General features: G+C 39.7%; 1 protein-coding gene and 1 long non-coding RNA gene across 4 annotated transcripts in view; one reads left to right on the forward strand and one right to left on the reverse strand.

The window, feature by feature from the left end:
• The window catches only part of plppr4a (phospholipid phosphatase related 4a), a 68,134-nt gene extending 58,458 nt beyond the window's left edge, over nt 1-9,676 (forward strand). Inside the window, exons 7-9 of one of the 2 annotated variants that reach the window (XM_022674646.2) lie at nt 3,286-3,717; nt 6,979-7,041; nt 7,199-9,676. In XM_022674646.2, coding sequence (XP_022530367.2) covers nt 3,286-3,717; nt 6,979-7,041; nt 7,199-8,350 — 1,647 coding nt within the window. In that variant the 3' untranslated portion in view covers nt 8,351-9,676. The remainder of the gene's footprint in view (nt 1-3,285; nt 3,718-6,978; nt 7,042-7,198) is intronic. The other variant, XM_049467149.1, reaches the window with a different exon arrangement.
• Nucleotides 9,677-14,303: 4,627 nt separating this feature from the next.
• Nucleotides 14,304-14,760, reverse strand: LOC125782608 (uncharacterized). 2 transcript variants are annotated; one of them, XR_007425329.1, is made up of 3 exons: nt 14,668-14,760; nt 14,572-14,634; nt 14,304-14,383 (listed from the first exon to the last, which is right to left on the reverse strand). It is a non-coding gene; the product is annotated as an uncharacterized LOC125782608 (long non-coding RNA). The 2 variants fall into 2 exon arrangements; XR_007425328.1 differs by having other exon boundaries at nt 14,540-14,634.
• Nucleotides 14,761-21,386: the final 6,626 nt, after the last annotated feature.

Raw genomic sequence — 21,386 nt, forward strand, 5'->3', positions numbered from 1 at the left:
GATTCTACTCTCATTATATTGTATAATTATATATTTATATTAAATTCATCCAACTATGATAGAAAAACATATGGAATTAAACCAAAAAGTGTTAAACAAACCAGATTATGTTTTATATTTTAGATTTTACTAAGTAGCACCTCTAGATTAGATGACAGCTTTTTTTCTTGTTTTCTTTCCTTTTCCTGTGGTGGTCCTGATGAGAGTCATCTTTACTTAGTTGAGTAGTTCTTACTATAATATGGATTAGAACATTACTCAAATAGCACTATTCACTGTATACCTGTAACTCTACCTCTTCACAGGTTTACAACTGATGCTCTCAAACACTTTATTAAGAGACAAGAAATTCAAGTAATTAACTCTTGATGAGTTCAGCACAGCTGTTAACTGAAAGCTGAACATTCCAGGTGACTCTACCTCATAAAGCTGACTGAGAAAATCCAGCCAATATGTGCAAGACTTTGTGCTACTTAGAGTAATCTAAAATATTAACCATTTAAACATTTTTGTTAACTAAATAATTCTGTATGTTTTTTTCTTGAATGACTTCAGTATTAATAAACAGTGTCCAAACGTTAGACTGGTACTATATGAAATAAATTATTATTGACAATTTATGTAAAAAATAAATAAAATTAGAATGTTTTGTGATAGAAATAATGTGCTCTGTTTTAAAGGGGCACTAAACCACCTGATTTTTGATGAATCCATCCTCAGCTCAAATTTGAAAAATGCTAAAAAGTGGGAGGGATAGTTTGGGAGGGGCACTGGGTGATGTATGGGTTTAGAGGTGAGGCAGGAGGGAGAGCTGATTGGGCTGAGCAGTGTGCCTCTGACAGCGGTGAGACCCAGATGATTGGACGTCAGCTGGGGGGAGGTAATATTGATTGGCTAATTTGCATATTGTGATGTGTCTGCGTACCATAGTACATGGAAACATCATCCACACCTATATTACAGTTAAACCTGAGAGGGCGCTGCATGTTTTTTAAAGGTTAAGAAATGTTTACAATTTTTTAAACATGACTGGTTTGTTTCATTACTTCAAAGGAACATATTTCATTTATTATTGGAAAAAAAAAATCTGGTTTAGGGTTTAGTGCCTCTATAAAATGCAATGAAACAACCTACTGTAACACGCTCTCTCACTGTACCTCCCTGTAGCTCTCTCTCATCCTAGTTCAGAAACAAATGTAGTAAAAATGGCTTCCCCGGTGTTACAGCGAGGATACAGTGACAGGATACATCCACACAACAAGCCTCTCTGCTCTGCTCACTGCCGTCTTTCTGCCTCGCCGCTTCCTGTTGGTTTCTGTTGGTGACCCATATCTGTCATTAGTGTGAACACAGCTGTGTTCTGAACCGACACATCGCACTGCCTGATCCACACGTGTCACTAACAAGAACAGAACATTGTGACACGATGTACACTGATCAGCCATAACATTAAAACCACCTGCTCACCCAGCCAGCATGCTCATGTGGGACTTACACAAGTAGAACTTAGGCTAGATGGGGTCCAGGTGCGTTCCAGGTGGGCATAATGAGCTCTGAGTGGGTTTGCACTAGGGCTGCACAATACAGTCATATGAAAAAGTTTGGGCACCCCTATTAATCTTAAACATTTTTAGTTACCCAAATATTTGGGTGTTTGCAACAGCCATTTTCAGTTTGATATATCTAATAACTGATGGACACAGTAGTATATATATATATATCAGAAAGGCAGAGAAAAAGAATGGTGAGAACCGTCAAGGACAATCCACAGACCACCTCCAAAGAGCTGCAGCATCATTTTGCTGCAGATGGTGTCACTGTGCATCGGTCAACAATACAGCGCACTTTGTACAAGGAGAAGCTGTATGGGAGAGTAATGCGAAACAAACCATTTCTGCAAGCACGCCACAAACAGAGTCAGTCTGCTTTTGCATACCTAAGGCGACTCTGTTTGTGGCGTGCTTGCAGAAATGGCTTTTTCAAACTTTTTCATATGACTGTATATCTCTTCCCTTAAAATCCACCTTTTCTTGTTCTTTGTGAAATACTACAGGTCTCTCTGAGTTGCATATGCATACTATAGTAGCTAGTCTTCAGTAGCTAAAAAAAGAAATTTCTCAGAAAAACAAGTTGAGAGAGAGAGATGTAAAGTGCCAACGTCAACCAGTGATTTCATACCCTCGCCCACCTCGGCCCAGGACCGCCCACAGACAGAGCTTACATCTTTTGTTTATAGAGCTTGTTAGCGTTAACTACCTTGTGTAAGTAACTGTAGGTTTAAATCGGATCTCCGGTTGATTCCGCGTTTTACCGAGAACTTAAATAAACACTAAGAAAGCACGGTTTGACAAGGTAGCACAACTCGACAGAACACCAGTCAAAACAGGTGCCGTTCGCTTTGGATTTTATGATATAGAGCAAATTCTGGGGCTTCGACGTGGTAAAACTGCCCAAGCACCGAATCACCAAGTCAGAGGTAAGAGTTTAGTAGCCTTAGTTTAGCTGAAAGAAACGTTTCTCGTTCATGGGGCAGCTCAAGTCTGATGTTAAGGGAAGTTTAAGGGTTAACTTTAATTAGCACTTTATAACTAAAGCTGTATCTCTGAAAACATTTTGTTGTTTAAGTTTTAGAGCTGTAAAATGTATACTGTAGGGGCAGGCAGCAGGTTGCATTCTCTGCTGCAGGGCTGTTAGCCAATCAGAGGTTATATACTTGCGTAAATGTGTGAATATTCAAGAGCAAGAGCCAAAACCTGTCTTTCTTCAGAGACCACTAATTCAGTGATCTAAAGCAGAGCTAAGTAGTTTTTTTTTTTCACAAAAAAAACAGCTCATATGGCATTTATTCATAATAGAGACCACAACTAGACATTTAAAAATGCATTTAAATACGATGGAATGAGACCTTTAATTAATCAAGGGCTTTGGTGAATTGCTATTTTAATGGTGCAGCTACCTGGATGTGTCCAACACTTTTCATCAAAGGAAACTGGTCATGTAGCTTGCCATCAGCTGCTGGAGCCCTGAGAGAGCACAATTGGTCTTGCTCTCTCTGGGTGGGTAGATTGCGCTCTTGTGTGTCGGAGGAGGCATGTGCTAGTCTTTACCCTCCTTGTATTGTGGCATCACCAGTAATGAGGGATAGTCAGCTGAGTAGCAGCTTAGCTAAATTGGGAAAAAATTGGTTTAGCTTCTGTTTTGCTTTTCTTGTCTTGGTGTTCATTGTTATGAAGCTTTAAAACACTGGAGACAATGTTGATGTGTGTCTCTCTCTTTGTCCTGCAGGGTCTGTATGCAGTAGGGAATTTCAAACCCAGTGAAGACACGTCTCTCCACCAGCACCACCACAATCACCATCACCCACTCCATCACCTGCGCCCACCGCAACCTCACCAGCCTCAACCTCCACCCATGCAGCTACCAGCCCAGCCACAGCCCATCATGCCCCCGCCAGCCCTCCGAGAGCCCCTGCGTACCCTGCCCAACCTCACCACGGACCACCCGCGCCTCCTACACGCCAAAAGCTACAGCGTGAGGGAGCGACCCACGTCGGCGCGCTCCGAGAGCATCCTGCTTCGCGGACCTCAGCGTCACAGCGACTCCCTCACCAGCCTGAAGAGAGCCAGCACTGAGGTGGAGTGCATAACACCCCGCAGCCCAATCTGCAAGGAGAGCCTGGTGACCTTTAGTAACACGCTGCCTCGCGTCCACTCCACAGTAGGTGTTGCGGAATATATTTGTTAACGGTTTCCTACCACAACCCTACTGTACCCCACTTCCTTGTCCTTGAACGTTTTATGGCTGTTTAATTTAAAACTGTTCCACAGTTTCTAACTAACAAACCCCAAAAAATATGCCAAGAAACGTGTTGCTTGTTGCCACATGTATGTGGTTGTGTATGTTCATTGAACAGGCTACCATTAATAACATAATTTACTCCAATCACAGACGACATGTTGTATGCACTGTATACAAGTGATTTTTAACTTAAGTCCTTTTTTAAGTCTTATTAGATTCTATTGTTTGTTTTTTGTAATGATATACAGGAGTTGGACAATGAAACTGAAACACCTGTCATTTTAGTGTGCGAGGTTTCATGGCTAAATTGGAGCAGCCTTTGTGGCCAATTGCACATTGCACCAGTAAGAGTACCAGTAAGAGCAGTAAGAGTGTGAAGGTTCAATTATCAGGGTAAGAGCACAGTTTTGCTCAAAATATTGCAATGCACACAACATTATGGGTGACATACCAGAGTTCAAAAGAGGACAAATTGTTGGTGCATGTCTTTCTGGAGCATCTGTGACCAAGACAGCAAGTCTTTGTGATGTATCAAGAGCCACGGTATCCAGGGTAATGTCAGCATACCACCAAGAAGGACCAACCACATCCAACAGGATTAACTGTGGACGCTGTAAGAGGAAGCTGTCTGAAAGGGATGTTCGGGTGCTAACCCGGATTGTATCCAAAAAACCCTAAAACCACGGCTGCTCAAATCACGACAGAATTCAATGTGCACCTCAACTCTCCTGTTTCCACCAGAACTGTCTGTGGGACAATCAATTATTGTGCTCTAAAACCAAGTGATTCAGTTTCATTGTCCAACCCCTGTATTTAGCTAATAGTAGCTTCTAGTGTTGTAGTCAAGACCTTTAAAGCCAAGTCTGAGTCACCAAGACCGGGAGTTGCCGAGAGCAAGGCCAAGACCGAGACCAGATAAAAAGTTTTAATTGCCATGTAATTATAAAATTATAATGAATTATTATTATTTTGTCATTTAAGTCTAACTAAGGCAATGCAACTTTTGAGTATGAATGATCAGGCCCATTTCAACAGGACAGGCAAACCAAGCAATTGCATGAGTCCCCGAGCGGATAATGAATTGAATGCCATGACAAATTGTGTGAGAGGCCATTTAAATTCTAGGAATTACCAGTATACATATACACCAGCTGTTCACTGTCACTTTAACAATTAACACTAGAACAGAAAAAGCTAACTGACATTAGTTTTACTTTCAAATTATGAAAACAGCACGCCAAAACATCAACCTATCTTTTATATTTGACAGTATATAGATTTTTAAACTTTACACGTCCTTACTCATCTTAAGTTTATTTAACTGAACTGAGTTTTATATGTTTATATGGCTTTTCGCCTCAAACAATCTTGGTCAAACAACAATATAACATTTCAGTAAAGATGGTGGTTATAGTGTGTTTAATACCATTGATTCGCTGTTTGAACTACACTTGATACAATGTTTTTTATTATAATGTTATTACATTTTTGACCAAGACTGAGGCACAATTTTAGAGCTCTAGGCAAAACTAGGAATTAGTTCATATATTTGACTTTCTCAAAATATGACCTGATAATAAGAAACGAAGGCTAACATACAAGAAGTTTGGGGTGATGATACGTAGTGAGGTCCTTTTTGCCTTGAAACAACCCTGTGAATGATATTGATGATTTCCCCAGTCATTCTATCCTTTAACACAGTTTGCAAAATAATACCTCAACAATGCATATTTGCATCAATGCCATTTATAAAAAAATTCTACTATCTATACTACAGTTTGCATTAATATTCAATTCACTAAAACAAATTACTAAAAAGAATATAAATAATTATTTATCCAAATCCAATTACTACTACATGATTAATCGACTTTAAGAATCGTGCACATTAAATAACTTTGCTACACACATCGAAGACGAAGATTTAGTTTCAGTTTCTAATAAAAATTATCTCAACAACAATTTTCAAGTCCTGCTCTCCACAAGACGAGACAAGACCAATTCCAAATGAGGTTAAGTCTGAGCTGAGGCCAGACTCACTCATTTATGAGGCCAGAATCAAGTACTACAACACTAGAAGATACTGTGTTACAACCCTAAATCACAACAAGTTGGGACAATATGAAAAAAAAAGAGAGTGATCTATTTTAAGTGTTTATTTTATTGATGATGGTTACGGTCAGTGTATCATAAAATTTGAATATTATATAAGACCAATTGATACTTTAGGCAGTGCTTGAAAATGAAATCTTGCTGCATCTCCATAAAAGTTGTCAGTAGCAGAGAGAAGCATGAAGTGCTGTAAGATTTTGCAGGATAAAACTGCGCTGACATTGGTCTTTTGTTAAAACACAGTGGATCAACACCAGCAGATGACATGTCTCTCCAAACCATCACTGATCATCAGTATATTTTACATTTCATTAGTAAATCAAGGGAGCAGAGTCTGGAGGAAGAGTGGAGAGACACACAGTCCAAACTGCTTGAGGTCTAGTGTGAAGTTTCCACCAATCAGTGATGGTTTGGAGAGACATGTCATCTGCTGGTGTTGATCCACTGTGTTTTATTATCAAGTCTAAAGTCAGTGCAGTTTTGTTTTCCCACAAAATCTTACAGCACTTCATGTTTCCCTCTGCTACTGACAACTTTTATGGAGATGCAGATTTCATTGTCCAGAAGGACTTGGCACAATGCCCACATGGCAGAAAGTACCAATTGGTCTTATATAATATTCTAATTTTCTGATACAGTGATTTTTGGGTTTTCATTGGCTGTGAGCTATAATCATCAATGATAAAAGAAATAAACACTTAAAATAGATCACTCTGTATGTAATCCATCTATATAATATATGAGTTTCACAGTTTGAACGGGTCAGTCCAACACCGGTACCCTCTTTTTCCACAGCCGTGCCTTTGGAATGTGTTGCAGTATGTGGTTTTGCATTGTCTTTTTGAAAATGCAGGAACATCCCTGGACTTCAAAGACATGAAGACGTCTTGAAGCCAGTATATGTTGCTATTGTCCCAACTTTTTATGATTTGGGGTTGTAGTGAACAATGTGAATGTACTGTTATCTTTGGCTGGAAGCTCCTGCCAGCTGTACTGTATACTTTGCACTGGGTGTTTCCTCTAGCATACCATTCTAGCTGCTGAATCCCTTTCTTTGTATCTTTTGAGGCGTCCTTGCAGACTGAGTTACCCTATTCTCAAAACTATCAAAATGGCTACCAGGTAAATAAGGTGAATAGATCCTTGAACGTACTCTGGGTGTTGTATTAGTCCAGCATGCACGTGTTTGCACTTTTTGGATTTAAATGAACATAAGTAAATGTAGCATTGTGTATAAATGGTGTATAAGTCTTTTGTTTCTGTTTTTTCCCTCTGTGTTTGTGTTTAGCCTTTCCCCCAGGCTCCAGAAGAGCCCGTCTCCCGTCGTCACGCCGCCATCCACTCTTCAATGGACTCCACGCGATCCAAGCAGCTGCTCTCGCAATGGAAGAGCAAGAACGAGAACCGCAAGCTCTCTCTGCAGGCCATGGAGGTGGAGGCCGATCCGGGCCATTCGCCTCAGCGCTCTATGGAACTCCGCTGCAGCTCAGAACCTGCCGCTATGGGCATGGAGATGGGCGGCCCAGCCAGCCAGTACATGAAGCTGGCGGCTAGCTCTGTGCCACTGCCCAACCACAACCACAACGGAGGTGGTGGAATGGTGGGTGGAGCCAGAGTGTCCATGCAGTCGCGACCAGGTTCCTCTCAGCTGGTTCACATTCCGGAGGAGACACAAGAAAATGCCTGCTCTTCTCCGCAAGATGATAGTGGGGAGGCTAGCGATGGTGGAGGAGGGAACTCAGCTCGATCCAAGTGGATGAAAGTGGCTGAAAAGAGCACCGTCTGCAGGACTAACAGCCAGCCACGCATTATGCAGGTGATTGCCATGTCCAAGCAGCAAGGGATGTTGCACGGGAGCCCAAAGAGCGAGAGCAGCACCCTCAGCTGCACCGGATCCATCCGCTACAAGGCCCTGATGGACCAGGAGCCCAACGCAGGCATTGTGCACGTGGAAGCGCACCCAGAAAGCAGACCTATGGTAAAAATGGAAGGTGGTGGCTCCTGGCGGTGGAAGCCTCCTCAAGAGCGAGGCAGCATTCGCCAGTCCTTCGAGCTTAACGACCTTAACCGGGACTCGGAAAGCTGCGACTCCCTCAAAGACGGCTACGGCTCCGTCGACGGCAAGCAAAGCCTCCCGGACATGAGCAACCCCTCTCTTCATCATCCGCACTTCCACCACCACCACCACCCGCACGCCCACCCGCAGGCCATCACCACAATCCGCGTGACGCCGGTGGAGACGAGCAGCGAGGCCGCCTCCGAGACGCTGTCCATCGCCTCCAGCCGAGACTCCACCCTCCAGCGGCGCAAAAACAACAGCGTCAGCGTCAACGTCTCCATGCTGCCCGACAGAGGACCCAGCCCGGACAACACCAGGAACCTGCCGCACTTTTTCAAACACTCCCCCACACCCCCTCCTACTGTGACCTTCAAAGAGTGAGCTCCGACTCTCTGAGTCTTCTTTCTTTCCCCTCGTTTCCTGTTCCCGGAGTGGCCTTGCTCTACTGCTCACACTTCTCTACAGGGACAGATGGGAGCTAATACTGGATATCTCCATTGCCCTCCATTCTGACAGCCAGCTGGCTCTCTCTGACCCACGGAAGGCAGTTGTAAGGGGAGTTGTGCATTTTCCCTCTCTTTTTTACCATACTGTGACATTGAGAAGCACAAAAAAATGCTTTGTTTTTTCTCTCCATGTCCATGGTGGACTTTTTGCTTTTTCGTTTTGGCTTAATTCGACTGTGTTACGTTTTCACCACGATTATACAGTCAAAGACATTTTTTTTGGTCGACGATATTGTCTACACTACCTAGACAGTGTTTTTTAAACTCCCATCGTCCTTTACTAACAAACACGTGTGTTGCCTCAGACGACAACATGGCGGTGCTTTAGAAATACCATACACTTTCATACCATATATCCCAGTGTGGAAATATACAGTATATATATATTTTTCTCAGTGTAAATATATTTGTAACAGACCATATAGTTGGGCCTCTTTAGAGCATCACTGGCTGTTAATTATCCTTACAGCGTTGCTAGCAAGTACTATAGACGTGGCTTTTAGAAGGGTAAGGGGATGTAACTGTAAATTTACGTTTACACAGAGTAGAAGTGGAGTAGTGGATTTGCCAAACTTCAGAACAGATACTGTAGACTGTTGAACATGAAGGTGCTACAATGTGTTCTTTGAGTGGTGCCATAGAAGAACCAAATTTTGATCTAGAGACAAGTATTCCATGTATGAGATCTGCATGTGTGTGTAGAACCTTTAAAATGGGGGATGTCCTGAATCAATTCGGTAAGATGTGCTGTTAATGACAGCAGTGTAATAAATAATGTTTTTTACTTCACTTCTGTACTTAAGTACTAAAATAATGCTGTATCTGTATCTACTGGAGTATTATTTTTACTACTTTAATTTTTTCTTTACTACATATTTTCCATGAAGGAATCATTCCAAACCACATTATTACTAAATCCAGAGCGGTAGATGCTCTGCTCTGTCACTGGGTTTGATGAAGCTGCTTATCGTTGAGTGAATCAAGAGATCAAGCTGATCTTACAAGAAGATCTCGCTGCTTCTGTTCTACCTCTGAGAACTTTCCAATGCTTTCTGTAATAACTACACTAATAACACAGTACTGTACTTTTACTTTCAGTACTTCAGTACTACATTTTACAATAAACTACTTACTGCAATACCTAAGTACAAAAATGTTAAATACGTTAGTACTTTTACTTAGGTTCAGAGTTTAAAGAACACTGCACGATTCATCTGCAGCAGCTCGAAAAAAGGGGTGATTGACTTTGCACGTGTCGGAGGAGGCGTGTGCTCGTCTGCATCCTCTGAGGGTCACAGGCGTCACCGGTGATGGGGACGCACAAAGGGGTGGGACAATTGGATAAAATAAAAAATACAAATATTTGGGTCTGGAAATCTGACCTGTAGGAATTCAGATTTCCCAGTTCAAACAGATTGCAGCATAAGGCTGAATCCTTATCTCATTCAGTCCCCTACCCCTTGTTTTAAGTAAACAGCTAGAAGGAGGGGTGAAATCCTCCTTCTGAGAATTGGGACAATCCCTTAAGAACCTGATACAGATATAACTATAGCAGTGCAGTCCCAACACTTCCCCTACCCCTGAACGAGAATCAGTACATTTTACCCCTAGACGTGAAGGCGCAAACCAGCAGTGGTAGGGCCAAGAGGTGAAATGGTATTGAGCCTAAATATCCACTGAATGTGACTGCTGTACTATTTAGGGTGTACTGGAAAGTAATTATTAAAAGTTCTATTAGATGTTTCTCACATTTGCAGCGGCAAATCCCATTTGGAAATGGTGTCTACAACACACCAGAGGGCACTCTGCTGCATTATAATTAAGATTAGGAATCGTATCGAACTTGATAGCCTGATACCCAAACCATTAAAAACACATGAATCAATATGGACGTATGATGGACACCAATGGAACCAACAACCCTGTTGTCGATGGTATAGTGCTCTAACCACTGAGCCACCACTGCCCACAATTCTGCCCTTACTGATCACATAATTCTACAAGGTTCTTCATGTTCACACATCTCTACTACAAACATGGAATACTTCTGTATTAAAGCAAAAATGTCCATTAAATAGAATCACTCAAAGAACCATTTTACTACCTTTATTTTTAAGATTACAGGGAAGGAAAACATGGGGGTGGGAGTTATTTTAGTGCCCCATTTTGTAGTGTTATCTAAATAAACAATCTGTTTATTACATTTAGTTAGAAAGTGCTCTTGGATGGCATCGAGACAATGATTTTTTTAGCAAATGTTTGCCTTAAGCTAGGCATCAAAATGCAAAAGAGGATCACATTCAGACACGCCTTTTACCTGCCTTTTATTTAGTGAACACTGGGTCCTCAGACTGTGCTTTATATTATTATTTCTGGCTTGTTTTGTTCTGGTGGGTTGAGCACTCGTTGTATATTGCATTACCATGCATTTGTTGTCGGGCTGAGTTGTTGCAGTGATGTTAGCGCTGAGTCTGTTTTCCTTTTCCTCCTCCTCCTCTTCCTCCTCCTCCACATTGTCTAGGAGGGCTCAGAGAAAATGAGTCACCCTCCAAACACTGCATTCCGCACACAGCCTCCAGAAGGCCATTTCCAATCACGTTGGTTTCTGTTTGGGCTTTTCTACGCCACAGGAATATTATTTCACTGTTAGTTAGTATTCGTAGAGTGCCTAAGAGAGATTTATAGCGAGCTGCCTGTAGATTACTGTATTTGTCCAAATGTAGTACAGTGACGACTTAATAGGGTACAGAATCAACAAACACACGCACACACACACACACATTTATACATTCCTTCAGGGTGTTTCGTGACAGTATTGATGGTACACTGCAGGGGTCTTTAGTAGGCCTCAATTTTTTTTATATGTTACTGACTTATCATACAATGAATTAATGAAAATAATCAAATCAAATTGATTTATACATCAATTTTTACAACTGCTGCAAAGCAGTTTTACAAAAATCTGTTATAACGGTGGCATTGGTTTCACTTTTGAACTTTTGGACTTAAGATTTGTGTATTGATTTGGAATCTAGCCTAAAGAAGTATGTCTTGCTTTAGAGTCTTCTCTAAAAATTCATGACTTGACTTGGACTCTAGTCTAAAGAAATATCACTTGACTTGGACTCTAACTAAAGGCTTGCAACTTGGCTTGGACTTTAATTTGACTTTGACTGAAGCCTAAAGACTTCTGGCTCATAATTTAAAGACTCAAAACTTGACTCGGACCTTAGCCTAAAGACTTCTGACTCGTAACTCAAATACTTACAGACTTTAGCCTTAAAGCTTGTCATTTGGCATTTGTCATTTGATTTGGACTCTAGTCTAAAGTCTTGTTACCTAACTTGGACTTTTGCCTAAAGACTTGTGACTTGATTTGGACTCTAGCCTAAAGCTTTCTGACTTGACTCAAAGTCTTCTCTAAAGACTTCTGACTTGACTTGGACTCTAGTCTAAAAACTCCTGACTTGACTTGGACTCTAGTCTAAAAACTCCTGACTTGACTTGGACTCTAGTCTAAAAACTCCTGACTTGACTTGGACTCTAGTCTAAAGACTCCTGACTTGACTTGGACTCTAGTCTAAAAACTCCTGACTTGACTTGGACTCTAGTCTAAAAACTCCTGACTTGACTCAGAATCTCCTCTAAAGTCTCCTGACTAGAACTTGAACTCTAGACTCTAGACTCCTAATTCTTAACTTGAATTGCACACTTGGACTCTAGCCTAAAGACACAATTTGATGTGTCAAATTCACAATTTGATGTAAACTCTAGCCTACAGATTTTGGTTTTGAGTCTTGTCCAATGACATGTGATTTGACTTGTCATGACTTTTGCTTTAGCCTAGAGACTCCTAACTCATGACTTTATTTAACTCTAGCCTAAATACTCCTGACTTGTGATTTAATTTAATTCTAGGCTATATTAAGGATTTGGAGTCTTGCCTAAAGACTTGACATGGACTCTAGACAAAACACTTCTGACTTGAATTTGACTCTAGCCTTAAGATTCATGATTTGACTTGCACTCTAGCCTAAAGACTTGATTCTTTATTTGACTTGGACTCTAAAGGCATGTGACTTTATTTAAATGCTAGCCTAAAGATTCCTGATTTGGACCCAGCCTTAAGACTTGTAACTTGCTTGTAACCTAACCATAAAGACATTTGACTTGACTTAGACAACCATAAAGACTCCTGACTTGTGACTTGACATTGACTCTAGCATAAAGACTCCTATTTGATGACTCGATTGAACTTTAGCTGAAGGACTTTTGAGTTGACTTGGATTTTAGCTAAAGACTTATGAGTTGACTTGGACTCTGGCCCAAAGATTTATAAGTTGACTCGGATTCTAGCTAAAGACTTATGAGTTGACTTGGACTCTGCCCCAAAGATTTATGAGTTGACTTGGATTCTAGCTAAAGACTTATGAGTTGACTTGGACTCTAGCCTAAAGACTTCTGAGTTAATTTAGACACTAGCCTAAAGACATATGAGTTGACTTGAACTCAAGCTAAGAGACGTATAAATTGACTTGAACTCTAGCTGAAGTGTTATGAGTTGACTTGGACTCTAGCTTAAGACTTATGAGTTGACTTGGACTCTAGCCTGAAGACGTATGAGTGGATTTTGACTCTAGCTAAAGACTTATGAGTTGACTTGGACTCTAGCTAAAGACTTATGCGTTGACTTGGACTCTAACTAAAGACTTATGAGTTGACTTGGACACTAGCCTAAATATATATGAGTTAATTTGGACACTAGCCTAAAGACGTATGAGTTGACTTGAACTCAAGCTAAGAGACGTATAAATTGACTTGGACTCTAGCTGAAGAGTTATGAGTTGACTTGGACTCTAGCTGAAGAGTTATGAGTTGACTTGGACTCTAGTTGAAGAGTTATGAGTTGACTTGGACTCTAGCTGAAGAGTTATGAGTTGACTTGGACTCCTAACTCATGACTTTATTTAACTCTAGTTGACTTGGACTCTAGCTGAAGAGTTATGAGTTGACTTGGACTCTAGTTGAAGAGTTATGAGTTGACTTGGACTCTAGCTGAAGAGTTATGAGTTGACTTGGACTCTAGCTGAAGAGTTATGAGTTGACTTGGACTCTAGTTGAAGAGTTATGAGTTGACTTGGACTCTAGCTGAAGAGTTATGAGTTGACTTGGACTTTGGCCTAAAGACTTATGAGTTGACTTGGACTCAAGCTAAAGACTTATTAGTTGACTTGAATGCTAGCTTAAAATGTATGAGTTTATTTGGACTCTACCTATAGATGTATGAGTTGACTTGGATTCTAGCTAAAGACTTGTGAGTTGATTTGGACTCTAGCTAAAGACTTGTGAGTTGAATTGGACTCTAGCTAAAGACATATGAGTTGACTTGGATTCTAGCTAAGGAATTCTGAGTTGACTTGGATTCTAGCTAAAGACTTATGAGTTGACTTGAACTCAAGCTAAGAGACTTATAAATTGACTTGGACTCTAGCTGAAGAGTTATGAGTTGACCTGGACTAAAAACTTAACCTAAAGACTCATAACTTAATTTAGACTCTGGCTTGGAGACTTTTAACTTGACTTATGAGTTGATTTGGACTTTAGCTAAAGACGAATGAGTTGATTTGCACTCTAGCCTAAAGACTTATGACTTGATTTGGACTCTAACCTGAAGACTGGTAAATTAATTTAGACTCTGCACTCGAGACTTGTAACTTGACTTGGACACTATCCAAAGACGTGACATTTCTTGGACTCTAGCCTAAAGACTTGGGACTTTTCTTGGACTCTAGCCTAAAGGCTTGTGACTTGTCTTAGACTCCAGCCTAAAGACTTGGGACTTTTCTTGGACTCTAGCCTAAAGACTTGGGACTTTTCTTGGACTCTAGCCTAAAGGCTTGGGACTTTTCTTGGACTCTAGCCTAAAGACTTGTGACTTTTCTTGGACTCTAGCCTGAAGGCTTGGGACTTTTCTTGGACTCTAGCCTAAAGACTTGGGACTTTTCTTGGACTCTAGCCTAAAGACTTGGGACTTTTCTTGGACTCTAGCCTAAAGACTTGGGACTTTTCTTGGACTCTAGCCTAAAGGCTTGGGACTTTTCTTGGACTCTAGCCTAAAGGCTTGGGACTTTTCTTGGACTCTAGCCTAAAGACTTGGGACTTTTCTTGGACTCTAGCCTAAAGACTTGGGACTTTTTTTTTCCTGGACTCTAGCCTAAATACTTCTCATTTGATTTTAAGTTTAGCTTAAAGGCTCAGCAAAAATATGTTTGTGTCTGTTTTTTGTACGATAAGTCAGTAACATCATTTTCATGGCAGAACTTCACCTCCTAAAAATTGTCAAAACAAACCTGATTCCACAATACAATGAAAAACTGCATCTGCACCAACTCTTAGTGGGTAAGACTGTTGACCCCTGGCTTAATATGTGAGACTAAGAGGCAGGCAAGACCTTGTGAGACAGTGATACAGTCTGAGATTCTGCAATAGAAACTGATTCAGTCGTGTCCCCTGGAGCAAAAACAGTAACAGTTGGTGATTGGTCGAATTAGTTCCAGTCACCACTCAGTTTAAGGCAGTTGTGTTTTTACTGGGAAAGTACAAGGCTGAATTGAAACTGTGCATTTGTATCCTAGCCGCCTTGTTTACATCCTTGCTAATACCATGGTTTATTTTATGAACTTTTAATTTCAAATTCTAAAATAAAAAAGGCCAAAAAAGAATGTAATTATAATCCCATAATAATCTTTAACATGGTGAGAGTTGTTTTGAATTTAGTCACTGTACAGTATCATTTATTTATATGGACAACCTTATTGAATTAGGTCATTTTTTTGGTCATATTTATTTATCTATGTATTTATTTTTGTTTCATTCGAATTTAGATAATTTACATTAATATACATATACATATTTTCAATGGAGTGTACGTACGTACGTCTTTATCAGAATATATCAGAAGTGAATTTTATATATGACTGTACAGTATAAATGTACCTTACATTATGGCTTTAAACTGATCTTACAGCTGCATGGTCATTTGATACTGTATGTACTCACTCTAACTTTTCCTTTTTTAAGTTTGGTTTGGTTTGGTTTTGTAAATGATGCCTTTTCATGGTGATGGTTGGTACCTTGATTTATGCTCTACCGTGCATTCTGTTCAATCAGCTGAGTAACCGCTGGATCTTTGTACCTCTGTATATAGATATTTGTAACTTTGCGAGAGAACTCGTGTGGTAGTGCACATTGATTAGGAGACAGACGTTACTTTGGATAAAGTGTCAAACATTCATATGAAGATTTGCTTTTAGTAAAGATTTACAGGGTGCACATTCATTTCAGTGCCATAAAGAGATACTCTGAAATAACGAGGTTGAAAACGAACAAGCTTTTTTTTGGAGTTAACTTTTAGAACGTCAAACGATAACCGGACATTTTCAGCCCTATGAGGTTTTGCTTTGTGTTTTGATTGGGGATGGTATGATGATATGTCTTATACATATTGAAATAAATGTTTGGTATCAAGGTTAACCAAGAATTGTGTGATTTTTTACTGTTTTTTTTTTTTTTATCAATTGGTTCCATTTAAGGTAACACAGGAAATTTACTACAGTGACTTTGAATGCTTGCTATGAAGAAAAGGGCAACCATATATTAAAAGTAGATTTAACTATGATAACGCAATGGTTATTGCAATTTTACTAAATTACAAATTACAATACTACATTGCCATCTGTGTCATCTAGTGTGTCAATTGAAGGGTCATGTTGTCCTAACACTTCATTCTAACCATATATCCCAACAAGAATTGGGAGACCAGTTAACACCCTTCGATGTGAATACAAAAAATGTGAGCAAGTGTGTTAAATGGCTACGAGAGTCCAATTTCCAAATACGGGTTGCCAGATTGACACACAACAGCAAGCAACGACAAGTCTTACTCTTTACCTAAACAGTGAATATATATGTTCAATCACCAAAATGTTTGTTCCTACTACGCTAGTGGTGGTATTTGTGATATTTACCCAGCTATGGTCAGCAACCTTACTGAAGCTCTGTGATTACCTGTTCAGCAGAAATATGGCCACCTGTTTGTGTGCTGTTCTGTCTTATACCTGGCAACCCTAGGGTGTGGAAATAGGGCTGACTAAATGGCGATTGGCAGATTCGAAGACCACAGCCCATACAGATTTCCGTAATGTACCACACAGTTCAAATAAGAAAATACTGGCTGAAGCTCTGCTAACATCTGCCATTGCTTAAGCAATGAAAGCATGTTTCCTTTATACCTGACGATACATCCTGATACATGATGCATGTTTTGAGTTACTACAGAATATATCATCCTTAATAGTCCTTTAATTGTAGTCTTATGAATTGACAGATGAAACAGATGGCAGACATGCAACCCAACATTTAAATACATACAGTATATATATATATATATATATATATATATATATATATATATATATATATATATATATATTGCAGAGATCTCACTTCTCCTGTGACATCCGTAATTCTCACATGTTTTAAAATGAGCTCTCTGATGCCCACAATGTATCGACAACATTCCAGAAATCTGGATTTTTATTTTATTGTGGGCTTGTGGGCTCACTCGCACTTTTTTTTTTATTAGTGTCGTCTTTTGGCTGGATTTATACTCAACATTCAGTTTAGTTCTGTATCTCTATTGTACGGGTTTTAAACATATATATAAAATATAAAAGCCACTGCCTCCGCCTGTATCGCCCATTACGAGCAAATGAGTGTAAGACATGCTGAGGTAAGTTTACAGTTGTTCTTTCACTACTGTGCTGCTGTATTGATGTGCTTTAGGATAAGTGAGGTCATAGGTAGGATATTTGGTATTTTGTAGCTGTTTGTCATCAACACACAATCTTCAATATTTCCCACAGAAGACCATTCAAAATTCCATCTTCCCTTGTTAAAATCCAATATGAAAACAATGCCACGAGCCACAAAAGAAAGAGCTGAAGTTTTAAGCTCGTGTAACTTTGCGAGATTATATCATCCTGGCGGATTGCCCTGTGAATGCCGTTGCTTGGTGAAAGGAGGCGTTTTCCCGAGCTGAACATTTGCCGCGGCGCTGAACAGTTGGTCCTACTCCTCCGGATACATCCACAGCTCTTCCACCAGCCCATCTGTGAGAGTGTAGACCAAGAACGTTCCCAAGGTCTCTCAGTCAGAGGCTCTTCCCATGCAGCCCCGGGGTGCGCTCTCAGAGAACGAGCATAAGGATGGGTGACATGGTGGTATTTCATCAATATCAAGATTAATTACACTATAATACACCAGAGATGGGCACTTGAGTCTCCAGCCTTAAGGCAGTAAATCTGTACATATATGCTGTAAAAGCCTTCAAACTACAGACCAAGATGCTTTATGATGTTTTGATACTTTCCTTTGAACACCAGTTGATACTCAATCTGCAGGGATTGGGTTATGTATGATGTAATGCTTGCAGCTAATAATAAGGCTAAAATAAAAATAAAACTGTAGGAAAGACCTAAAACGAATGCCTTGGTTCGTACTACATGGTACAACATTCTTAAATCCCAAAGATTTAAGATTTAATTCATATATGAATATCAGAGACTCCAGATTAAACTCATACTAGAACCCCAAATAATTAAGAACCAACACATTTATGAACTGCATTGATGTAACATTTGACTTATACTTGAACCCCAAAGACTTAAGATTCGACTCATTCTTAATCCCCAGAGATTTAAGATATGACTCATTCTTAAACTACAGAATTAAAAAAAATTGACTCATACTTGAACCACAGAGACTTTACATTTGACTCATTTATGAACCCCCGAGACTCAAGTTTGACTCATTCTTGAACCCCAGAGATTTAAGAATTGTCTTATAACTCTGGAGACTTTAGATTCGACTCATAATTAAACCATAAAAACTTTAGATGCGACTCATACTTAAACCATAAAAACTTTAGATTCGACTCATACTTAAACTATAAAAACTTTAGATTCGACTCATACTTTAAAACCATAAAAACTTTAGATTCGACTCATACTTTAACCATAAAAACTTTAGATTCGACTCATACTTAAACTATAAAAACTTTAGATTCGACTCATATTTGAACCCTGGAGTCTTTAGATTTGATTCATACATGAATCTCAGAAACAAATCTGTTCGCATGCCTTCATTGAATAAATTTTATTTTTTGTCTATAATGTTTTCTGCAAAAATATTGATACATACACTATATTGCCAAAATTCTTAGCTCTTTTGCCTTTGTGTGCATATAAATTTGAGTGACATCACATTCTTAATCTATAGCGTTTAATATGACATCAACCCACCATTCACAGCTATAAAAGCATCAGCTCTTCTGGAAAGCCTCTCCACAACTTGGAAGGAGTGTGTTTAAAATAAGACTACCTTTATAAAGGGTTTATAAATGGTTTACAACTAGTCTATTAATGGTTACTAATTAGGTTGTAAATGCCCTAAAATCATTAATAATCAGTTATAACACATACGTAGAAAGGGCAAGAATGACCTGTTGTTTGCCAAATGGTGAATGCACAGCCATCTATATTGTGGCCCTTTCTACGTATGTGTTATAACTGATTATTAATGATTTTTAAGGCATTTACAACCTAATTAGTAACCATTAATAAACTAATTGTAAACCATTTATAAACCCTTTATAAAGGTAGTCTTATTTTAAAGTGGTACCGGAATTTTTGACCATTTTTACAGAAGCTGATTTGTGAGTTCAGAAGTGTGCAGTAGTCATGTTGGAGTAGGAAGAGGTTGTCTCTTAACCGTTCCTCAAGGGTGGGATTATGTAATTATCTCAAATATCTTGGTACAATAAAACATTGAAAGCTACTCCTAAAAAATAACCCCACACCATAATCCCTCCTTTTACAAATTTTCCACTTGACACAGTTTAATCAGACAGTATAATTTTCCTAGCGAATAGCAAATCAAGACTCGTCCATCAGATTTCCCTGTGGAGAACTGTGATTAGTCTTTGCTTTTGGCAATATAGTGAATATATGTACCTAAATCACTTGATATGTTCTCAAGTATTGCAACATTATTATGTTCTTGCTAGATCACTTGCCCTACATGAATGCACTGACCCGCTCCACCATTCACTTACAAATGACACTCATTTATCCAGTGAGCTGAATAAAAGCCACCAGTTTCCCCTTCCCTGCCTTTGTACGTTTGATGCTGGAGGGTCTTTGGTGGCGTATATGAAACATTCTCGCCAGACTGCACGGAGCACGGGGAAAATGGGTCTAGTTAGCATTGCTGAATGCTATCAGCGGGCCTTAAGTAGGTCACAGAGCTGACCTAAATTGGAGAAGAGGACTTGCTTTTCTGCAGCTTAAGCAGCATCCCTCAAGACTAAAATGATTGTGTGCAGAATGAGGGAGGAGAGAGGCCTTTAATGGGTGAGGAGTGAAGAATGGAGGTAGAGAGGACAGTCAGAGATTGAGGCAAAAAGATTATGCACGGTCTGCTGAAGAATCGTCAAATTAAATCAAATCAATTTTTAGCATTTTTTCATATTTTTACAACTGATGCATTTGCAAAACAGCTTTACAGAAATGTGGTAGCAGGACAGTCAGACAAAACATACACTAAACATACAACACAGAACCTCCAGTGAGTGAAGGAGGCAAGTAAAAACTTCCTCAGACCTGTAGGAGGAAGAAACTTTAGGAGGAATCATGCTCACATGTACCTTATTTTCACAACTGGTGCAGAAGGCGCTCCTGTCTCTCTAACACTCAGCTCTACCTGCGATCTCCAGTTTCTGGACTACGATACCCAGAATGCACCTCACTCCGACATCACTCAATTACCTGATCACTTGACACTGCACACAGCTAGCACCACCAGAAAGTCAATCACCGGAGTATTGATTTCACCGTTCCACCCACTATATACACATATACACATTCACTCCACACACACATTGCCGAGTATTGTCTGGTTTACTCACAATAAAAGCATTATTCCTTGCCCGTGTTTGTCTCTATGTTGTGACCTTGGATTGTTTAATTACCGACTCTGATTTCTGCCTGCCCTTCGCTATTGATTTCCTGTGTATGACACTTAGATCGATTATCGTTTATGGTGTTTTTATCCCCTCTGGCTGATGTTTACCGTAACTGAGCCTACTCGTCTCACTAGTACTATTCAGACTAATATGTAAGGTGGGATCCATCCTCCTCTGGTCAAACAACTTATTAGTTTAGGTCTTCCATCTTAAGGTCTTTCTTAAGGTACATTCATATAAGCGTAATGCAGTGGAAGCAGTTAAAAAAGATGAGTTTCTCAACTACTCTGTATTATCACAAAGTTATTAATAGAAACATCAACAAACCCCAAATTCGATGCACTGGTGCGTTCATCAACCCCAGAGGATTAATACAATAGAATTCTATGATGTTGGTGTGAAAAATGCCTATTAAATTGAAGTAGGTTGTTTGAGTTCTTTGGGGGGACCGGGGTTAATTTCTTAACTCAAAACAAAAACGTAAAAAAATAAAAATATCCCGCACAAGAGTGTTGGAACTGTCAGGTAATCTGGCAGAAATGTACCTCTCAGAAATCTTCCTCTCATTCATTTTTTTAAAGTGACTTAAGTGACTCTGGGTTCATGGCCCCAAACTGTCCCTGTGTCCTCTAGATTAGCAAACTGTGTGGGAAAAAAGGAGCTATGGATTAGTCCATTTAATCCACTTCAGTAGCTGCTGCAGTCGCGAGCAAATCTCAGTGTTTTGCAGCAAACAAGCCAATGATGCTTCAGATCTTCACAGTAAAAACACTTGATCAATGGTCTGGTATATCTAATACTGTCTGTTTAAGGATAAAATCCCACACTT

The sequence above is a fragment of the Astyanax mexicanus genome, chromosome 18, assembly GCF_023375975.1.
Source record: "Astyanax mexicanus isolate ESR-SI-001 chromosome 18, AstMex3_surface, whole genome shotgun sequence".
NCBI classification, from domain to species: domain Eukaryota; kingdom Metazoa; phylum Chordata; class Actinopteri; order Characiformes; family Acestrorhamphidae; genus Astyanax; species Astyanax mexicanus.